General features: G+C 39.9%; 1 protein-coding gene across 1 annotated transcript in view; it reads right to left on the bottom strand.

Annotated features, from left to right (window-relative positions):
• Acer2 (alkaline ceramidase 2) overlaps positions 1-2,284 on the bottom strand; it is a 39,425-nt gene extending 37,141 nt beyond the window's left edge. Inside the window, exon 1 of the mRNA XM_026397577.2 lies at positions 2,127-2,284. Within this exon, the coding sequence (XP_026253362.2) occupies positions 2,127-2,234 (108 nt within the window). The 5' untranslated portion in view covers positions 2,235-2,284. The remainder of the gene's footprint in view (positions 1-2,126) is intronic.
• Positions 2,285-17,354: the final 15,070 nt, after the last annotated feature.

Below are 17,354 nucleotides of genomic sequence, written 5' to 3'. Positions count from 1 at the left end.
TGGCTCAGTGGCAGAGTGCCTGCCTAGCATGTGTGAGGCACTGGGTTCGATTCTCAGCACCATATTTCAATAAATAAAATAAAGGTCCATTGACAACTAAAAAAAATATTTTAAAAAAAGAAAAGCTTTTGACACTCACTATGTGGTAACAGCTCTAACAGGAGTAGGTTAAAAGTAAAGACAAGATGTCCTCTCATCCAGTAGTCTTGGACTGGGTTGTTCAAGGTGGGCTCAGCACACTTATGCATTAACTTTTTTTGGCCTAAATAACCAGGCTTGACACTCTCTGAAGACCTCAGACTCCACAGATAATTACCATGCAGGATGTGTAAAAACCTATTATCCATCTGTCATTTCTTCCTTAATCCTGGTGAAATCCTTAGTATTTCCCAGTATTTTTCACTTAAAATTGGAGACATCAGTTACTACTGGTGTTTTTCCTTGTTGAAAATGTCCAGACCTACTCCAGCCCATCCTCTGTGAGCATATAACTGATAGCATGCTCCACCCGGTTTTATAATAGGGATAGTGTGGCTTCTTCCACTAACTGCATTTTTTCAGGGTATCTCTGAACAACAGAGGGCCTAGTTTCCTTGAGCAACTCACCTGGTCATATAAATAGAAGGGGGCTGGGTACCATGCATGCCTGTAACCCCAGCTACTTGGGAGGCTAAGACAGGACAACTGCAAGTTTCAGGCCAGTCTGGACAACTTAGGCAGACCTTGTCTCAAAAGAACTTTTTGCTCAGTGGTAGAGTGACCCTGGGTTCAATCCAAAGGACTGGAAGGAGGAAGAGTTGGTGGTGGAGGAGGAGGAGATGAAGGAGATGGAGGAGGAGGAGGAGAAGATGGAGGAGATGGAGGAAATGGAGAAGATGGAGGAGATGGAGGAGGAGGAGGAAGAGGAAGAGGAGGAGGAGGAGGAGGAGAAGGAGGAAGAAGAGTGCTGGTGTGGAAGGCTGCCATGAATTTCAGTACTGAAGGGAGAGTCAAGACTTCTGGATTGTGACCCTAGACATACCACAATGTGGGGATGACAGCTCTCTCAAGAGCCTGTTTTTCTGGTCTTAGGAATAAAAAGACAGGGACTAGAGAATTGTCCAGGCAATAAGCACCTGACTCCTGCCAAGGACATTTTCTATGGCAAATCCAAGGGGAAAAATCCTAAATAACAACCTCAAATTCACAATGACTCAAATCCACAGTTCCTGTTTTTTGTGTTCGGGCAGTGAAAAGATAAGATACAGAAATGACCGAGCAAAGTCCTACATTTGGTACCAGAATCATGAGCCACAGGGACAGAGAAAAACAGAGGCATTTCCTCTTCCAGAGACAACTTTTCACTCCCACAACGACTGAAATCCCGGGATTCTGCATTGGAGAAGTTTCTGTTTGCCCCTATCTAGGGACCCAGGCAAGTCCAGAAAATCCACATGCTATCATTTCCAAACTTCTCTTTGACACCTAGACTTAAGAACTGGAAAAAGCACAGGCCTGAGGGAGATGAATTTGGAGCTGGCACAAGAGTAGGAATATTAAAGGGAAGAAAAAAGAACTTGTAGTAATTAACCTGATTCTGGACAAAAATAAAATCGACCATGATTGCCATATTCTTGGGGGCGGGACAAATCAGCGTGGTGGGAGAGTCCAGCCCCTAAGACCTGCCGGGGACTTCCCCTTTCCCAGTGCTCCGAAAGCAGGTATTCAGGGCAAAAACGCACAATGCGACCCAAGTGCGTCACGCCACAGAGATCCTAGGGGAGGAAGGGAGTTTCCCAGGGGATTCACCGCCCCCAACTGACCCAAACTGGGAGAATGGACGGACAAGGACTCCAGGCTCCGGGACGTATGGAGACCAAACAAGACAATAGAGCCATCAGAAGGAAATGACAGAAGGAGGAGGAGGAGGAGGAGGAGGATTCCAGATGTCGAGATTAGGGACAGAAGAGGAGTACAGACCAAGAACTGGAAGGAGCGCTCAAAGGAGGGGGCGTGGATCAACTCTGGCCCTGGAACGAGAATGGCTCCTATACACACAGCGAACGTCCAGCTTCCAGGCGCTGCGGCGCATGGGGACAGCCCCCTCCCGCCGGCCCTCCTGCCATCCCCTCTCCCGCGACCCGCACCGTATTGTAGAACTCGGCGATGGCAGGCACGATGGTGTAGTTGTCCTCGCACCAGTCCACCTCCGAGCTACCAGCCCGCAGCTGGTCCCACCAGTGCGGGGCGCCCATGGCCGCTCTGGGGCATTGGAGCAGCTGCTCCTGTAGCCGAGAATAGCCCAGATCTGCTGTCGGAGGCAAACTGCCGCGGCCGCGGCTTTATGCAGTACCCAGCACCTCCGGATGTGGCGCCTCCCCCGCCGGCCTCCAGGCGCTCGGCTCCGCCCGCTGGACCAGACCCTCTCACAGACCCCTCCCCCGGCTCCGCCCTCTGGGGAGGAGCCCTCGGGCGCTCGACAGTCACGCCCACTAGGGGCGGGGTCCACGTGGAAGGAGGGGCCTAGGGGGGCTGAGCAAAGGCAGCGACCTACTTCCTGCAGACACCTGCCGGCTCCAGTGCTCACCTCTGGTGGTCAAGGACTTAGTTGTCCGTCCCTTGCGCATCCTGGCTCAGACTCACAGGCGCCCCTGTGTTTTGCAAGAGAACGCCAAAGTCCTCCCTGGCAAAAATTAAAATGAGAAACACAGGATAACCCAGACCCCTTTGAACTCTAAGGGAGTTTGCACAGAATTTGGCTTGGTCCTGCGTGAGACTGCAGTGCTACCGCCTAAGAATTGCCCTTGGTCTCCCTGAAACCCTAGCGACTTGCTACAGTCGCTGGGACAGGAAGACCTTCCAGGCTTCAGGAAGGCTTAACGACCGTCCCACGCAGCCTGGGCCGCCCATTCCCCAGTGGAGAACGTCTGCAATTTCCATTTTGTTCCTATCCTTGATCTCTAAGGCTCCAGCGTTAGACTTTGATCCATTTTGTCCCATCCTCGCAGATGTCTGACACCTATAAAAACTTAAATTGAGCAACAAATATACCACTTAATAGTAACTTTAAAAATGACAATTTTATTTTTAGAGGCCTATTCTTTTGAGAAAAGTAATAGATGAATGATTAGAGCAATTGAAAATATTTTTAAATTCATTGTAAAAAATGGCATAAACTTGGCTGCAAAAGTTACTTCTAAATGTTCAACTGAACAAAATATTACATAACTTATGTGTAATATTTAAGAAGTGCATCCATGAAAGTATAATCTAGGACTAGGTTGTCATTTTATTTTGAGGAAGCACTGTAATTTCCAATTATCAATGGTGGAAAATAGATGTCCTATAAATGGGACAATTTATATTGTATAGTAATGTGCAGTGTACTCCCTGAATATTGTGGGCAGCAGAAATGACACCTGCCCTCATTATTTTCTGTACATCAAAATTAATCTTTGCCCGCCTCAACCCTGCCTTGAGATTTAAGAGACTAATCTCTAACGGCCAAGTAAACAGGGCTTTGTTTTCCCTCTAGTTTCATGTTGGACTTGCCCAATGGAAGGCACTGCCAGAAATGAGAGAGGAGGTCATGGTATTTATTCTCCATAAGCCTGTGTAACAGGCTGCAGATTGGCTAAGGCCAAATCTCTATCCAGAGCCACAACTTCTGCTGCTTGGCACTCACTTTGTAAAAGTTCCTTCTTTCATTCCCTTGAAACACCCCTTGTATGCCATTATTTTTCTGCTGAGGCCCTGGCTAGTACACTGACTTTGAGAAATAGTCTCAAGCCAGATATATAAGTAAACAATATTTTGTGTGCTATGCTGTAACCAAAAGTACATTGGATGCATAGATGGATATTTCTACTTGTCTACTCACGTTCCATTTTCTTTTTCTTCCTTATGTGGAATGTACTGCACTGCTTCCTGCTAAACTCCAATATGTTGCTACTTGTGGCTATTTGTTGACAAGTTGTAACCTGTGTTTTCATGTTTTTTCTAAAGAGTTCTTGTACTCATTATTGTGCACTCATCAAAAGCAGATGAGACTGTGGAACAGATTCTTTGAAGATTGTAATAAAGTGTCATATAAATAATTATGACCATAATATATAGTATTTATTTGTATTCTAGAAATACACAGAAAAATGTGATATAATTTGAATGAATATTTTGTGGTTCATTAGATATTTTTTTTGTACTTCATCTTGCTGTGGATGTCAAGCAAACATATTCAAACACTAATCCCAGAAGAAATTGAGAGTCTGTTGGATGAATGTTCTGAAGACAAGAATATTGAAGCAGCTGGCATAATTATCCCACCGGACATAAAAAATATAACGGATAATGGTAAAACCGACGACAAATCCAATGACTCAATAGTGAAAGATGTTTCAGGTCCTCTGGAATTACATACTGAAACATCTAACCAAAATGCAGAAATAGAAAGTATGAATGAGAGGGAAGATGTTGATGTTTTCACTACTGATATTCCTATCTATTCTCAGGGGCGGTGGGGGGGGGCAGAAAACAAGGCAGACATCACTAGATAAGAAGCTAGAAGTTTGTGATTCCATAACTATTTGAAGAGCAACAACTCCAAAATACTCTAGAGATATTCAAGAAAACATTTATGCTGAGGGCTTGAGAAAAATGGGAATTACCTGCTATATTCAAATCCAGTGGAGATATATATATATGTTATAGGTGGACACAATATCTTTTTATTTTATATTTATGTGGTGCTGAGGATCGAACCCAGTGCCTCACTCATGGTAGGTGAGCGCTCTACCTCTGAGTCACAACCCCAGCCCAGTGGAGATTTTTAAAGAAATATTGACACCTGAAACATATATCATATTGTAAAAGAAACTGTATGTTTTTTCTGAAGAAAGTAAGAATACATCTGAGTACTCAGTGTAGATGAGTTAAAAACATTTTTTTGGAATTCGTACATTTCCAGGTTATCATAAACTACCTTCCATAAGAAACTAAAAGTCAAATGATGAAGATTTGGATATGTCATCAAAAATGCAATGTCCAGAAATAATTTTCAGGAGCTAAAAGTATCATACATTTTTATAATGATAATGAATAGCAAGAGGCCATTGAAGCATGGCACAATGGCACATGCCTGTAATCCTGGCAACTTGAGGCCAGTCTCAACAATTTAGCAAGGCCCTAAGCGACCTAGAGAAATCTTGTCTCAAAATAAAAAATAAAAAAGGGCTGGGGACTTAGCTCAGTGGTAAAGCGCCCCTGGATTCAATCCCCAGTACTAAAAAAGAGAGAGAGAGATTATTGAAGATAAAGTTTTTAAAAGTCATTGTCTAATAAATATGATTCAAAAGTCAGACATGAATTTGGCATATTTGAAGAATGTGTAACAATATATGAAGTGATTTTGATTATCAGCTATTATAGCCACAATCCACTGAAACAATTTATAAGTGGGAAAGCCATAAAATTTGGTTATAAATTCTGGGCAATGTGCAGAGTATTGAGATATTGCTATGACTCTAACTTGTTTTGTGGGGAAAGTACTCAAGAAGGATCCAACAATGATCTTTAGCTGGGCAGCAATGCTTGAAGTGGTAGGGAATTCACAATCTCACACTGCTTTTTTCAACAATCTATTCACGGTTATGATTTACTTGTCAGTAAACCTTTGAAATATTGGATTCAAAGCTATAGGTATAATGAGGAAAAAATGGACTAAAAAAATGTCCTCTGAAACTGACAACATGGATGTAAAAGCAAACGAGATTCCTATGATTGCAGGTTTGATACAAATAATGAAATTCTCATTGTAAAATGGTTAGATAGTAAATGTGTTGGAATGAATAATGAGACAGTGGAATCACTTGGCAAAGTTCAACAATAGAAAAAAGGAAGAGCAAGGTCAATGTGTCTCAACCAAAAATAATGGGTGCCTAAAACAACTCGGTGGTGTAGAGAAACAAAATACTTTGGTTTTCAAATATCCCACTTCCATTAGAGTAAAATTTGGTATTGGCCTTTGTTCATAATTGTTATGTGTATCATAAATGCATGGATTATTCACAAACTGTGAACAAAAACAAAAACAAAAATCTCATAAATTTGCTGGAAAGAGACATCTGTTTAGCATTCCGAAAACAATGCAGTAAGGACCCATCGGGAGGAAGAACACTTAGTACTCCCAGACTGTCAGCTGTCCCAGATACTATAAAATTTTGTTTTCAGTACTAGGGATTGAACCAAGGGGTGCTCTACCACCAACCCACACCCCCTAGCTCTTTTTTGTGAGACAGGGTCTCGCTAAGTTGCCTAGGCTAATATTATCTGCCTCAGATAAGAGGCCATATTCTTAAACAATGATGATAATGTAAAATCAAGCCATATCATGGGAAAATTGCTATCATGACATGACAACATACTGTCTAAAATCTAATGTAACCTTTTATTTGAAGGTTTTGCTCCTTCTCACCAAAAATAATTGTTGAACGGGTCAAAAAAGTCACTTTTCAATATGTCCAAATGCATTCTATTGTCATATACAACTGACTAGAACAAATTTAAAAAAAAAAAATAGAAGGAAGACCAATAGGAAAGAAGGAGATTAAGAGGAAGGAGGAGAGAGAAAGGGAAGGTACTGGGGGGATTTAAATTGATCACATCATACTGCTTTATTGTGTGCACATATGAATATACTATAACAAATCCCACTATTATGTATAATCAGAATGTGCCCAATAAAAAGGAAAACAATTTAAGTTAGAAAAAAAAAGAAAATCACTTTTTGTACATTATGTAATGTGTGCCCAGTGTCCTATTTATAGGATAGCTTGTATGTGTGTAAAAGATAATACATTGTCCCAGCATCTCATTTATAGGAATACTTGTAATTTTTCTGATAATAAAGGATAAAGGATATAAGTTGCAGATTTCCAACCTATTTTAATGCATCGTGTTATTAAAATATTTGAAGAATTGAACACTTGAGACTTGAGACTTAATAGGTCTTTGGTTTGGATACTTAGAGTCAAACTTCAGTCACAGAGGATACAGTGTGGACAGGCATGAGGCCTCTAGCATAAACTAAATGCAATGGATAATGATTGATGTGTGTGTGTGTGTGTGTGTGTGTGTGTGTGTGTATTTCCATGTACATGGGGAATCTTCACAAGAGAGTGATGTTTGAAGAAATGACCAAAGCATGACGCATCTATACTTTTTAAACAAAGAACAATAACTTTGTGAAGGAATGATAAGACAGATATATTTCTGGATGAGAGAAGTAAATTCTAGGGTTATTATGGGGGTGGGAGGATGTAGAATCTAATGGAAGAAGAGCTACTCAAAGAGTTTGTTTATTCAGGTGTACTGAAACCCAAGCACCAGTCTTTGGTGACCAAGATTATTTTTCAGCCTTGGTATGTGAAAAACAGCCTTCCCAAAAAAATCTATCTATCTATCTATCTATTTATTTAATTTCTGTGATGCAGGGGATCAAACGCAGAGCCTCATGCAGGCTAGGCAAGCACTTTATCACTGAGCTATTTCCCAGCCCATCACCCAAACAATCTATATGCTAGCTGCATGTAGAGAAAGACAGGCCTAATGGCCCTTTCTGAAGTTACTGTTCTTCAAGTGATTTCAGTGTGAAATAATATATATATATCCATGTGCTGATCCAAATTCATGGGACAACCAGTTTAGAGAATGGCCCTTGCAAGAAAGTGAGAATGACCATATATTCTACTTCTTGTACATAGTATATAACAATGTTTAGGGCTTGGGTTGTGGCTCAGTGGTAGAGTGCTTGTCTCTCATGTGTGAGGCACTGGGTTCGATCCTCAGCACCACATAAAAATAAATAAATAAAGGTATTGTGTTTGTCTACAACTAAAAAAAAAAATGTTTATTTGGTCTGAGTAAATATCTGATGGTAAATATTTAGTTCAACTTGTTCCACAAATGGAAATTATCAAGTCACAAAGTCATTGGGGAAAAAAATGCAGGCACCTGAGTAAATGAAGCAAGACATGCCTAATTGAGGATGAAATTCTCTGTATTTTCCTGTTTGGGGTTTTACACCGTGGTCTTGCTTGACTGTTTAGATTAATGATTTCTAAGGCCAGACTATCAGGATCAGCATCACTTAGGAACTTTAATAATTTTCAATCATCCAGTACTTACCTTGGACCTACTAAATCATAAACTGGGGTGGAGTTCACAATCTGATTTAATAAGCTCTCAGGTGATTCTGACTCTTGTTTAAGTCTGAGAACTATTGTGTGAAGAGGCACAATTTCATGATACACTGTAGAGTTTGCTTCCTCAGAACTTCAAATCCAAGTCAAGACTGTTGCTTGATGATGGGAGGATGAATTACATGTCCAAAATTACTGATAAGGGCCAGGTGTGCTGGCACACACCTATAATCCCAGAGACCTGGAGGTTGAGACAGGAGGATTGCAAGTTTGAAGCCAAGGAATGGAGGAAGAAGGAACCAAAGAGAAAGTCATCTTCTTCATCTTTTATCCCTAGGGGCTCAGAGTCTGCCCCCACCCCTTCAACTAGGAGGGAAATAATAAAATATTGAGGGTGTGTTTCTTCATTTTTTAAAGTCTGAGTCTCCAGGCTAAGAATTGAAGGAGAGGCTGGAGTTATAGCTCAGTAATAAAGTGTGTACTCGGCATACAGAAAGCCCTGGGTTCCATCACCAACCCCCAAAAGAAAAAAATTCAAGGAGAGAACTGTGGGAAGCAGGACATTTCCAGGGAAACCTACTGCAGCCACAACAGGAAGGTGCCCATGTTTGCTGGGTCAGGTCCCCTCTACTTGTTTACCGACAGGTCCTCAGGCACCATTTTTCTGCCGTTGTCAATAGGCCTCTATTCAGAAATGTCTCTCTCCTTTTTTCTAATCTGCACAGGAAAACCACAAACAATGTCAGGACTGGTGTATAATAAATGTAATTAGATTCTAATGGGAAACCTGAAGCTTTGCCTATGCCTAATGGGCATGGGATTTGTTTCTGTGTATTTTTCTGCTGTTTCTAGACAGAGAAGGCATTATTTTGTCAACTAACATAGCTTGCAAATGTGTAACAAGCAATTTCTGAGAATCTGTTTTGTGCATGTCTCCATCATAAATACTAAACATAAAGACCAACCAAATATTGTTCTCTGCCTTGAGGGGCTTAGTCTAATAGAGACACAAAAAAAACCAAACCATTAGAATATAACATGATTACTAACATGGAGGTGTATAATACATACAATGTGGAAGCAGAGGGCTGGGGACCAAGTCATGGGAGGCTCAGCAGAGGACTTAGTCTGGGAGCTGAGATTTAGAAGATGAATGGAATTCTAACAGGCCAGAGCTCTGGGAAAGGTGGGGGGAATTCTACAGAAGGAACAGCATGTGCAAAAGGACAGAAATGTGAGAAAGCACATACATTCAGGAAACTTCATGCAGAAGGCTCACCTGGAAGATAACAAACGATATAAAAATAAGTCATTAAGCCAGGTACCTTGGCACCTTCCTGTAATCCCAGTGATTCAGGATGCTGAAACAGGAGGATCAAAAGTTGGAGGCCAGCCTCAGCAACTTTGAGAGCACCTGCCTCAAAGTAAAAAAGGGCTAGGGGTGTAGTTCAGTGCCAAAGCACCTCTGGGTTTAATACCCAGTGCGAGTGTGTGCACGCGCACACACACACACACACACACACACACACACACACACTAAGTCATTAAGAGGGAACCCCTTGATGCTAGGAGGATGAATTACATGCCCAAAATTATGATAAGAGCCAGGTGTGGTGGCACACACCTGTAATCCCAGAGACCCTCGAGGTTGAGGCAGGAGGATTGCAAGTTTGAAGCCAGCCTCAGCAATTTAGCAAGGCTCTAAGCAACTTAGTGAGACTCTGTCTCAAAATAAAAAATAATATGGGGATGTGGCTCAGTGGTAAAGTGCCTCTGGGTTCAATACAAAAAAAAAGAAAACCAACAATAAAAGAGCCCTACTGATATGGTCTTTCAGTAATCCCAGGTGAAGGATAATAATGGGCATCTAAAGCACTCATTCATTCATTTACATATAATTATTGAATACTTGCAGTATGCCAGACAGTTTTCTAGATGCCAAGGATAAAATGTTGAACAAAACAGATACTGTCTTGCCCTCAAAGAACTTGCAGTCTAGGGGGAAATTCAGAAATTAAAAGAGCACAAATAAGTAGGATTGTACCACATGTCCTGAAGGAAAAGTACCATGACAGCTGAGAGCCCTAGACGTGACTCTCATCTGAGGATATCAGGGAAAACTTTCTGAGGAAGGATATTCTAAGCCAAGAGAAGTGAAGTTTAAGGCAGAAGTAAAGGGACTTGAAATAAGAGATGCAACTGAGATACAAAGCAGGAGTTGTGACATATTGTACTATTGATTCCAGATATTTGAGCCCATTTCCCTGCCCATTGGCATAGAACTTGGCCTCATCATTTGCTATGGCCAATGGAATGTACATGGAATTGATTCGTATCATGATAGAGGAAGCTTTGAAAACTACCTCCAGCTTTGCCATTCCTTTTTTCCTATGTCATATTTCAAATTGGGATGTTCTTTTGCCTGGACCCTAAAATGAAGAAAACCTATGAAACAGATCAGAGGTCTGGTCTACTCACAGCTGACATATGACATGAACAAAAAAATAACAATTTATATTTTAAAACACTGAGATCAGGGGGCCTTATTTCTCACCCCAGCATGACTTAACAATGGCTGACAAATACAGGAGAATTAATAAAGCTACTAATTAAAAGGTAGAACATGAAAGAGTGGAAAAAAATAGAAGACAACTTCAAATAGTCTAGCCTGAGTTGTCAAAAAATAGGTTACCACCAGGCATGGTGGCCCACACCTGTAAACCCAGGAGGTTCAGGAGGCTGAGGCAGAAGGATTACGAGTTCAAAACCAGCCTCAGCAAAAACGAGGCACTTAGCAACTCAGTGAGACCCTGACTCTAAATAAAGTACAAAGTAGGGCTGGGGATGTGACTCAGTCCATGCCCCTAAGTTCAATCCCTGATACCCCCTGCCAAAAAAAAAAAAAAATAGGTTACCAAACCCAAAGGGAAGATAGGGAAAATAGTGGTTTAAGTTTGATTTGTTGATTTCCAAGCATAGAATGAATATTTGAGAAGAGAAATTCTCTTGACAACTAAAAAGATAAGTTAGGAGAATAAAGACAGGCCAGAATTAAAGAGATTTGTGAATCATGAGGACCAATGAGATACTTGAAAGCAATAGTAGGAAAGGAAAAGGGAGCTGGGGACAGCTGGCATCTCTTTGGGCATGTTGACATCTGCAGAGGCCTGAGCTACAAGGAGGCCCAGGTTCTGGCTAATGAGAAGCACAGAGATGAGCCAGTAGGCACAGCAAGGAAACAAGGAGTGCAGCAACCCCAGCAGGCTTGCAAAAAACAACAACAAAAACTAAATCACATCAAAATTCAATCTCCTGCTACCATTTATAGAAACAGAATCATCTGAGTATCTTGTTCAATGTCAAAAATTCAGATTCTGATTCAGTAGCTCTTGAGTGGGGTCCAAGATTATGTGTTTCTATCAAATTCCCAGGTGATGTGGATGTTGGAATATATTTTAGTAACAAGACTATAGGGAGCAGAAGCAAAGAGAATGTGTGGATACAAACAATAAAATCCAGTTATTTATAACAATAAATATTTATTCTTAAAACAAAAGATAGGGAAGAAACCTATGGAAGAGACTTGAGAGACATAACAACCAAAAGCAATGTATAAGCCTAATTTACATCCTGAATCAGAGTACTTGAAAATATATTTTAGGATGGGCCTGGTGGTACATACCTGTAGTCCCAGAGACTTGGTAGGCTGAGGCAGGAGGATTGCAAGTTCAAGGCCAGCCTCAGTTCCTTATTGAGGCCCTACGCAACTTAGTGAGACCCTGTCTCAAAAATAAATAAACAAATAAACAAAAAATAAATAAATAGGTCTGGAGATGTGGTTCAATGATTAAGCATCCCTGGGTTCAATCCCTGATACCACAAATTTTTAAAAATTTTAAAATACATTTTAGGACAATTGCAGAGATGTAAGCAATAGATATTTGATGAAATTTGAGAGTTCTTGTGTATGTGGGGAGTGATGCGATGATAGTATTACAGCTGTTTTAAAAGGTAAGGCTTCAGGGCTAGGGCTGTAGCTCAGTGGTAGAGCGCTTGCCTAGCATGCGTGAAGCACTGAGTCCCATCCTCAGCACCACATAAAAATAAACAAATAAAATGAAGTCATTCTGTCCATCTACAACTACAAAAAAAGATTTTTTTTTTTTTAAGGTGAGGCTTCAGAAATCTGTGGTGGCACAGGCCTATCATTACAGCCACTCAAGATGCTGAGGCAAGAGGATAGAAAGTTCTAGGCCTTACATTTCATGAGACCCTATCTCAAAAAAGGCTGAGGATATAGCTCAGTGGTAAAGTGCCACTGGGTTCAGTCCCCAGTAGTAGGATGGGAAGGGTGGCTTCCAAGTGCTACATATTATATCTATGATTCCATTTTTTATGGCATTCTGGAAAAGGTAAAATGATAGAAATAAAAAACAGATCTGTGTCCCACAGATGGGAGAATGTGTTCATTTGAAGCAAATGGACATGGGGGGCCTTGAGGAGAAGACAGAATTTTATTTTTTCATCTTGATTGTAATGATCCATGACTGAGTCTATAAAATCTCAGGACTACACCTAAAGGGGTAAATTTTACTGTATATCAATTCTACCTCAATAAACCTGACCCAAACCAAAAGTAAACAACAACAAAAAAAGAGAGTTGTTATTCAGCGATACACACTGAAATGTTCACAGAGAAAACACAGTATAGAGATTTGTACTGAAATAATAAGGAAAGGTTGTTGGTTTGGGAATATGAATGGAGCAACATTGGCCCCAAATGAATAATTGTTGAAACTGGGTGGTAGACACATTAAACTAGTCTACTTCATACATCTTTTCAAACTTCCATAATAAATGTTAAGGAAAAAAGAAGCAGCAAGGGGCTTAATGAAGTAGGTGGTCCCAAAAAAACACATATAGTCAAGAGTAACAGGAATTCAAGGTAGTGAGTGAGTGCCAAAGGCTTATCTTTTAGCAGCAGTAACCCTCAAACAATTCTGGTCCAACTTGTACTTGTTACCTTTCTGCTTCCTTCCAGAGAGCAATCCTGAAAAACCAGAGCTGCAAAGAGCAAACACCCCTGAGAATGCGCCACCCACTCTACAGGAAAAGGCCCTGGAACCTGGGAAGCTTTAATAAACAAGGTGGTTATCAGCAGCCTGGGTGGGGTCCAGGTGGCTCAGGAACCACAGACTCTCTGGAACCAGGACACTAGAAAGGCTAGGGATAGGTCAGTGTGGCACCATCTACAATCCAGGGGGTCTCCTGTGGTTGGGCTGTAAGGGGTTTGGCACCATCACATCAGAGACTGTCATACCTCCTGGTCCCAGCAGGGCTGCATCACAGTGGCCTACAAACATCTTGCTTCCTTCACCCTGCCTTCTCCTCAGCCGTTCAAAGACCAAGAAATACCTCAGGGAAATGGAGGGGGCCATGAACAAGGACATGAAGAGGAATGAGGGCAAATTGAAGTAAAACATGACTAAGGGGCCAATGACATTTATTTGGAAGAAAAAGAAGGTATACAGATTGGGTAGGAGCTTGAAGAAGGGCTATGGGACGTCCCTTAGGTATAGGAGAGTTCTGAGCAAATTTGAGCTCAAAGAAAAATAACTTGAGTAGAAACAGATTTAAAATGTGAAAAAAAAAAAAAGAGGGGTAGTTAATGAAACTCAGTCCTAAAGAAGATGGGAAGCGATGGATTTACATTTTTTTTTTTTTCAATTTGCCCAGAGAGAAGGGATGACATGTAATGAATGTTCTGTCCATTCTGGTATTCCCCATCCCCACCCTTTTCTGAAATCAGCTCCTTCTTCAATGGGAACTGCCCACCTCCCACCTTCCCTGAACCCCTAACCACATCCAGATGGCTACCATAGAAACAATCATGTAATTCACTGTGATCCAACTCAAGCTAGAATCATTGGTTCAGGAGTGGGTCCTGACCCAAGCTGGCTAATCACAATGCACTCAGCGGAAATTGGAAACAATTGAGCTCTTCCAGTTCCATCCAGTTGTATAATGAAATGGAGATGTGAACCTGGGAACGATAGGTGGTCTGTTCTACAGATGAAATGGAGTAGACAGAACTGATGAAGAAGAGAGAATAATGAAGCAGTTTCAAAATAAAGCCATGTAGTCAAGGGACATTTCAGGTAGGAAAAAAGTCCCTGGTTCCAGCTGTGCCCAGGGATGCAGCCTCATACAAATGTGCCTTTCTAGTAAAGTCACATTTTTCCTTAAGATAGTTTGAGTTTCTGTGACTTAAAATCAAATCTCTTAACGGAATTCTGTGCTAAGAAAGAGGGGAATACGGAACATATCTATGAACCCTTGGACATATTTTGAAAATGAGAAGATGAAGCAATTCACACTTCCAAAAGAAGTGGTAGAAAATAGTTTCTACTGAAAATGTGAATCATAAGCATGAGATTGGGACCTTGAAAACAAATGGAAAAGATTGTGACCAGTAAAAAGATCATCCTTTTGTACTAAATTCTTTAGTCACACTAAAGAATGGTGGCACATTCCTGCAATCCCAGCAACTTGGGAGGCTGAGGCAGGAGGATTACAAGTTCAAAGCCAGCCTTAGCAATTTAGTAAGACCCTAAGTAACTTAGCAAGGCCCTATCTCAAAATAAATAAAAGGACTGTTAAAAAAAAAAAAAAAAGAAAAGAAAAAAAGAAAAAGGATGCAGCTCAGTGGTAAAGCATACGTGGATTCAATCCCCAGTATCACCTCCCTGCAAAAAAAAAAAAAAAAAAAAAGAAATCTCTAGTCATGACAGTTAGAGACACGGATCTTAAATGCAGTTAGTATATTCAGGTGGGGGGCAGTGATTGCAAGGAAAGTTCAAGACTATCCAAGAAGAAACAAAAAGCTTTAATCTTTCTCATCAGCAATGCAGTCTGAGGGAACAGACTGTATTATAAATTATACAGTAAACTATAGAGAGTAGAGTTTACTCTCTTCTGAATTGTAAAAATTTAAAGAAATCTCATCCTAGAAATATTTGATGGTTTTCAAAATGGACATATCACAAGGACTTAGATTTCCCTCCACATGAGAAAGTTAATAATGTATTAAGACAATTAGAATATTTGGTAGGATTATTATGATAATTCTAGGGAATAATTTGGTCATCTCCTTGCAAAGGCAAACTAATTATAAAAGAGTCATGGATTTTCAGAATGCCCACTTTTCTGGCCAATTAAGAACAAGAAGTGGATAGGGCCCTGTAGTCTCTGAGCGTCAGTTTTCTCTGCCCTACTTTGCACCTGGCTTCTGTGTAGGTTCTTGCCAGAAGACAAGCTCAACCAGATTAAATCCCACTCACAGCTTCATTTGTATAAGAATCTGCTGAAACCCCAGGACCAATTACTGCTAGAATTATAATCTGCTTGTCAGGTCCCAAAGGGTCTTACCTTAATAGCAGTAGCCTTAATTCTCCCAAGAGGATCAGACCATTTGCATGATTAAGATGTCTATAATTTTGTCATTTTTTATGTGTTATATTAACAGAATCTTATAGACTACAACCTTTGGGAGTTAGCTTTCATCACTAAGCATATTCTCTGGACAATTATTCTGGTCATTATATTTATCACTATTCTTACTTTTTGTTGCTGAATAAGTATTATTTGATATGAATGTACTACAGTTTGTTTATCCGTTCATCCACTGAAAAGAACATGTGAGGTTTTTTTTTTCCCCAGAGTTTGACTATTACAAATAAAGCTGATATCAATGTTCATGTACAGGTTTTTATGTAAACATAAGTCATCATTCTCTAAGATAAATGCCCAGGTGTGCAATTGTTGGTTCACATGGTAATTCCATGTTTAGTTTTTTTTTTTTTTTTTTAAATATTTATTTATTTATTTTTTAGTTTTTGGCAGACACAACATCTTTGTTTGTATGTGGTGCTGAGGATCGAACCCGGGCCGCACGCATGCCAGGCGAGCTCGCTACCGCTTGAGCCACATCCCCAGCCCATGTTGTTTAGTTTTTTAAGGTACAAAGTTTCCAGAGTGGCTATCCCATTTTACATTTCTACCAGCAGTGAATGGGTGAGCCGGTTTTTCCATATTCTCACCAGTTTTTGGTGTTAAAAAAAAAAATTGTTGTTTTAGCATCCTGATAGTTGTGTAGTAATATCTCATGATGTTTCAAAGATACTTTTTCAGTCACTAATGTTGTTGAATATGTTTTCATGTACTTATCTACCTTCTAGATATTTCCTTCAGTGAAAATGTCTCTTCATAACTTTTGTTCATGTTCTAATTTTAAGCAAAAGAAAAAAATTATTTTGCTTTCATTTATTATTTATGTAATCTTTTTCTTTTATGTGAAAATGAGTTTCTGATCTATATACTTTTCTTTCTCTCTGAAGAATTTAACATTTCTTTTAAAATAGGTATACTGACAAATTCCCTCAGTTTAAAATTAAAAAGTCTATATTTTTTCACTTTTTGAAGAATAACTTTGCTAAATACAGAACTCTAAGTTGGTATGTTTTACTTTCAACAATTTAAATGTTAGAGTAATTCTCTTCTTGAGAATCATGTCTGATATGATGATTCTTACTTCCTTTATAGGTAAGAGTACTGTTACCATTTTTTTGTATATACAATCTAGAAACTAGTCCTTTATTGGATATATGCTTTGCAAACATTTTCACCCACTTTATAGCTTGTCTGTGCATTCTTTTAACAAGTCTTTTATGAGTAAAAACTGTTAATTTTTATGAGATTCAATGTATCAGTTTTTCCTTTTATAACGCACACTTTTATTATCAAGACAAAAACTCTTTTTCTACCCCTATATCTAGAGTTTTCTCCCATGCTTTTTTAAAGTTTAGGTAGCCTTAGTAAAGATGTAAATTTTTAAGTTTAACTTTAAGTTTGTGACCCATTTTGATTTAATTTTTGTATAATGTGTAAGATGTGTGAGGCTTAGTTTGAAGTTCAGCCCTCTCTCTAGCTCACTGTCTCTCTCTCTCTCTCTTTTGACCTATGAATGCCCAATTACTCTAGCATCATTTATTGAAAGACTATCTTTCCTCCATTGAATTGCTTTGCAGCTTATAAAACATGAGGTAGACATATTCATCTGGGGCTTTTTCTGGGTTATTTTTATCCATTTACTTATGTATTTGTCTCTCTACCAGTGACAGT

Source organism: Urocitellus parryii, chromosome 4 (genome assembly GCF_045843805.1).
Source record: "Urocitellus parryii isolate mUroPar1 chromosome 4, mUroPar1.hap1, whole genome shotgun sequence".
Classification (NCBI taxonomy): domain Eukaryota; kingdom Metazoa; phylum Chordata; class Mammalia; order Rodentia; family Sciuridae; genus Urocitellus; species Urocitellus parryii.
Note: the sequence above shows the minus strand (reverse complement) of the source record. Positions and strands in the feature narration are given on the sequence as shown.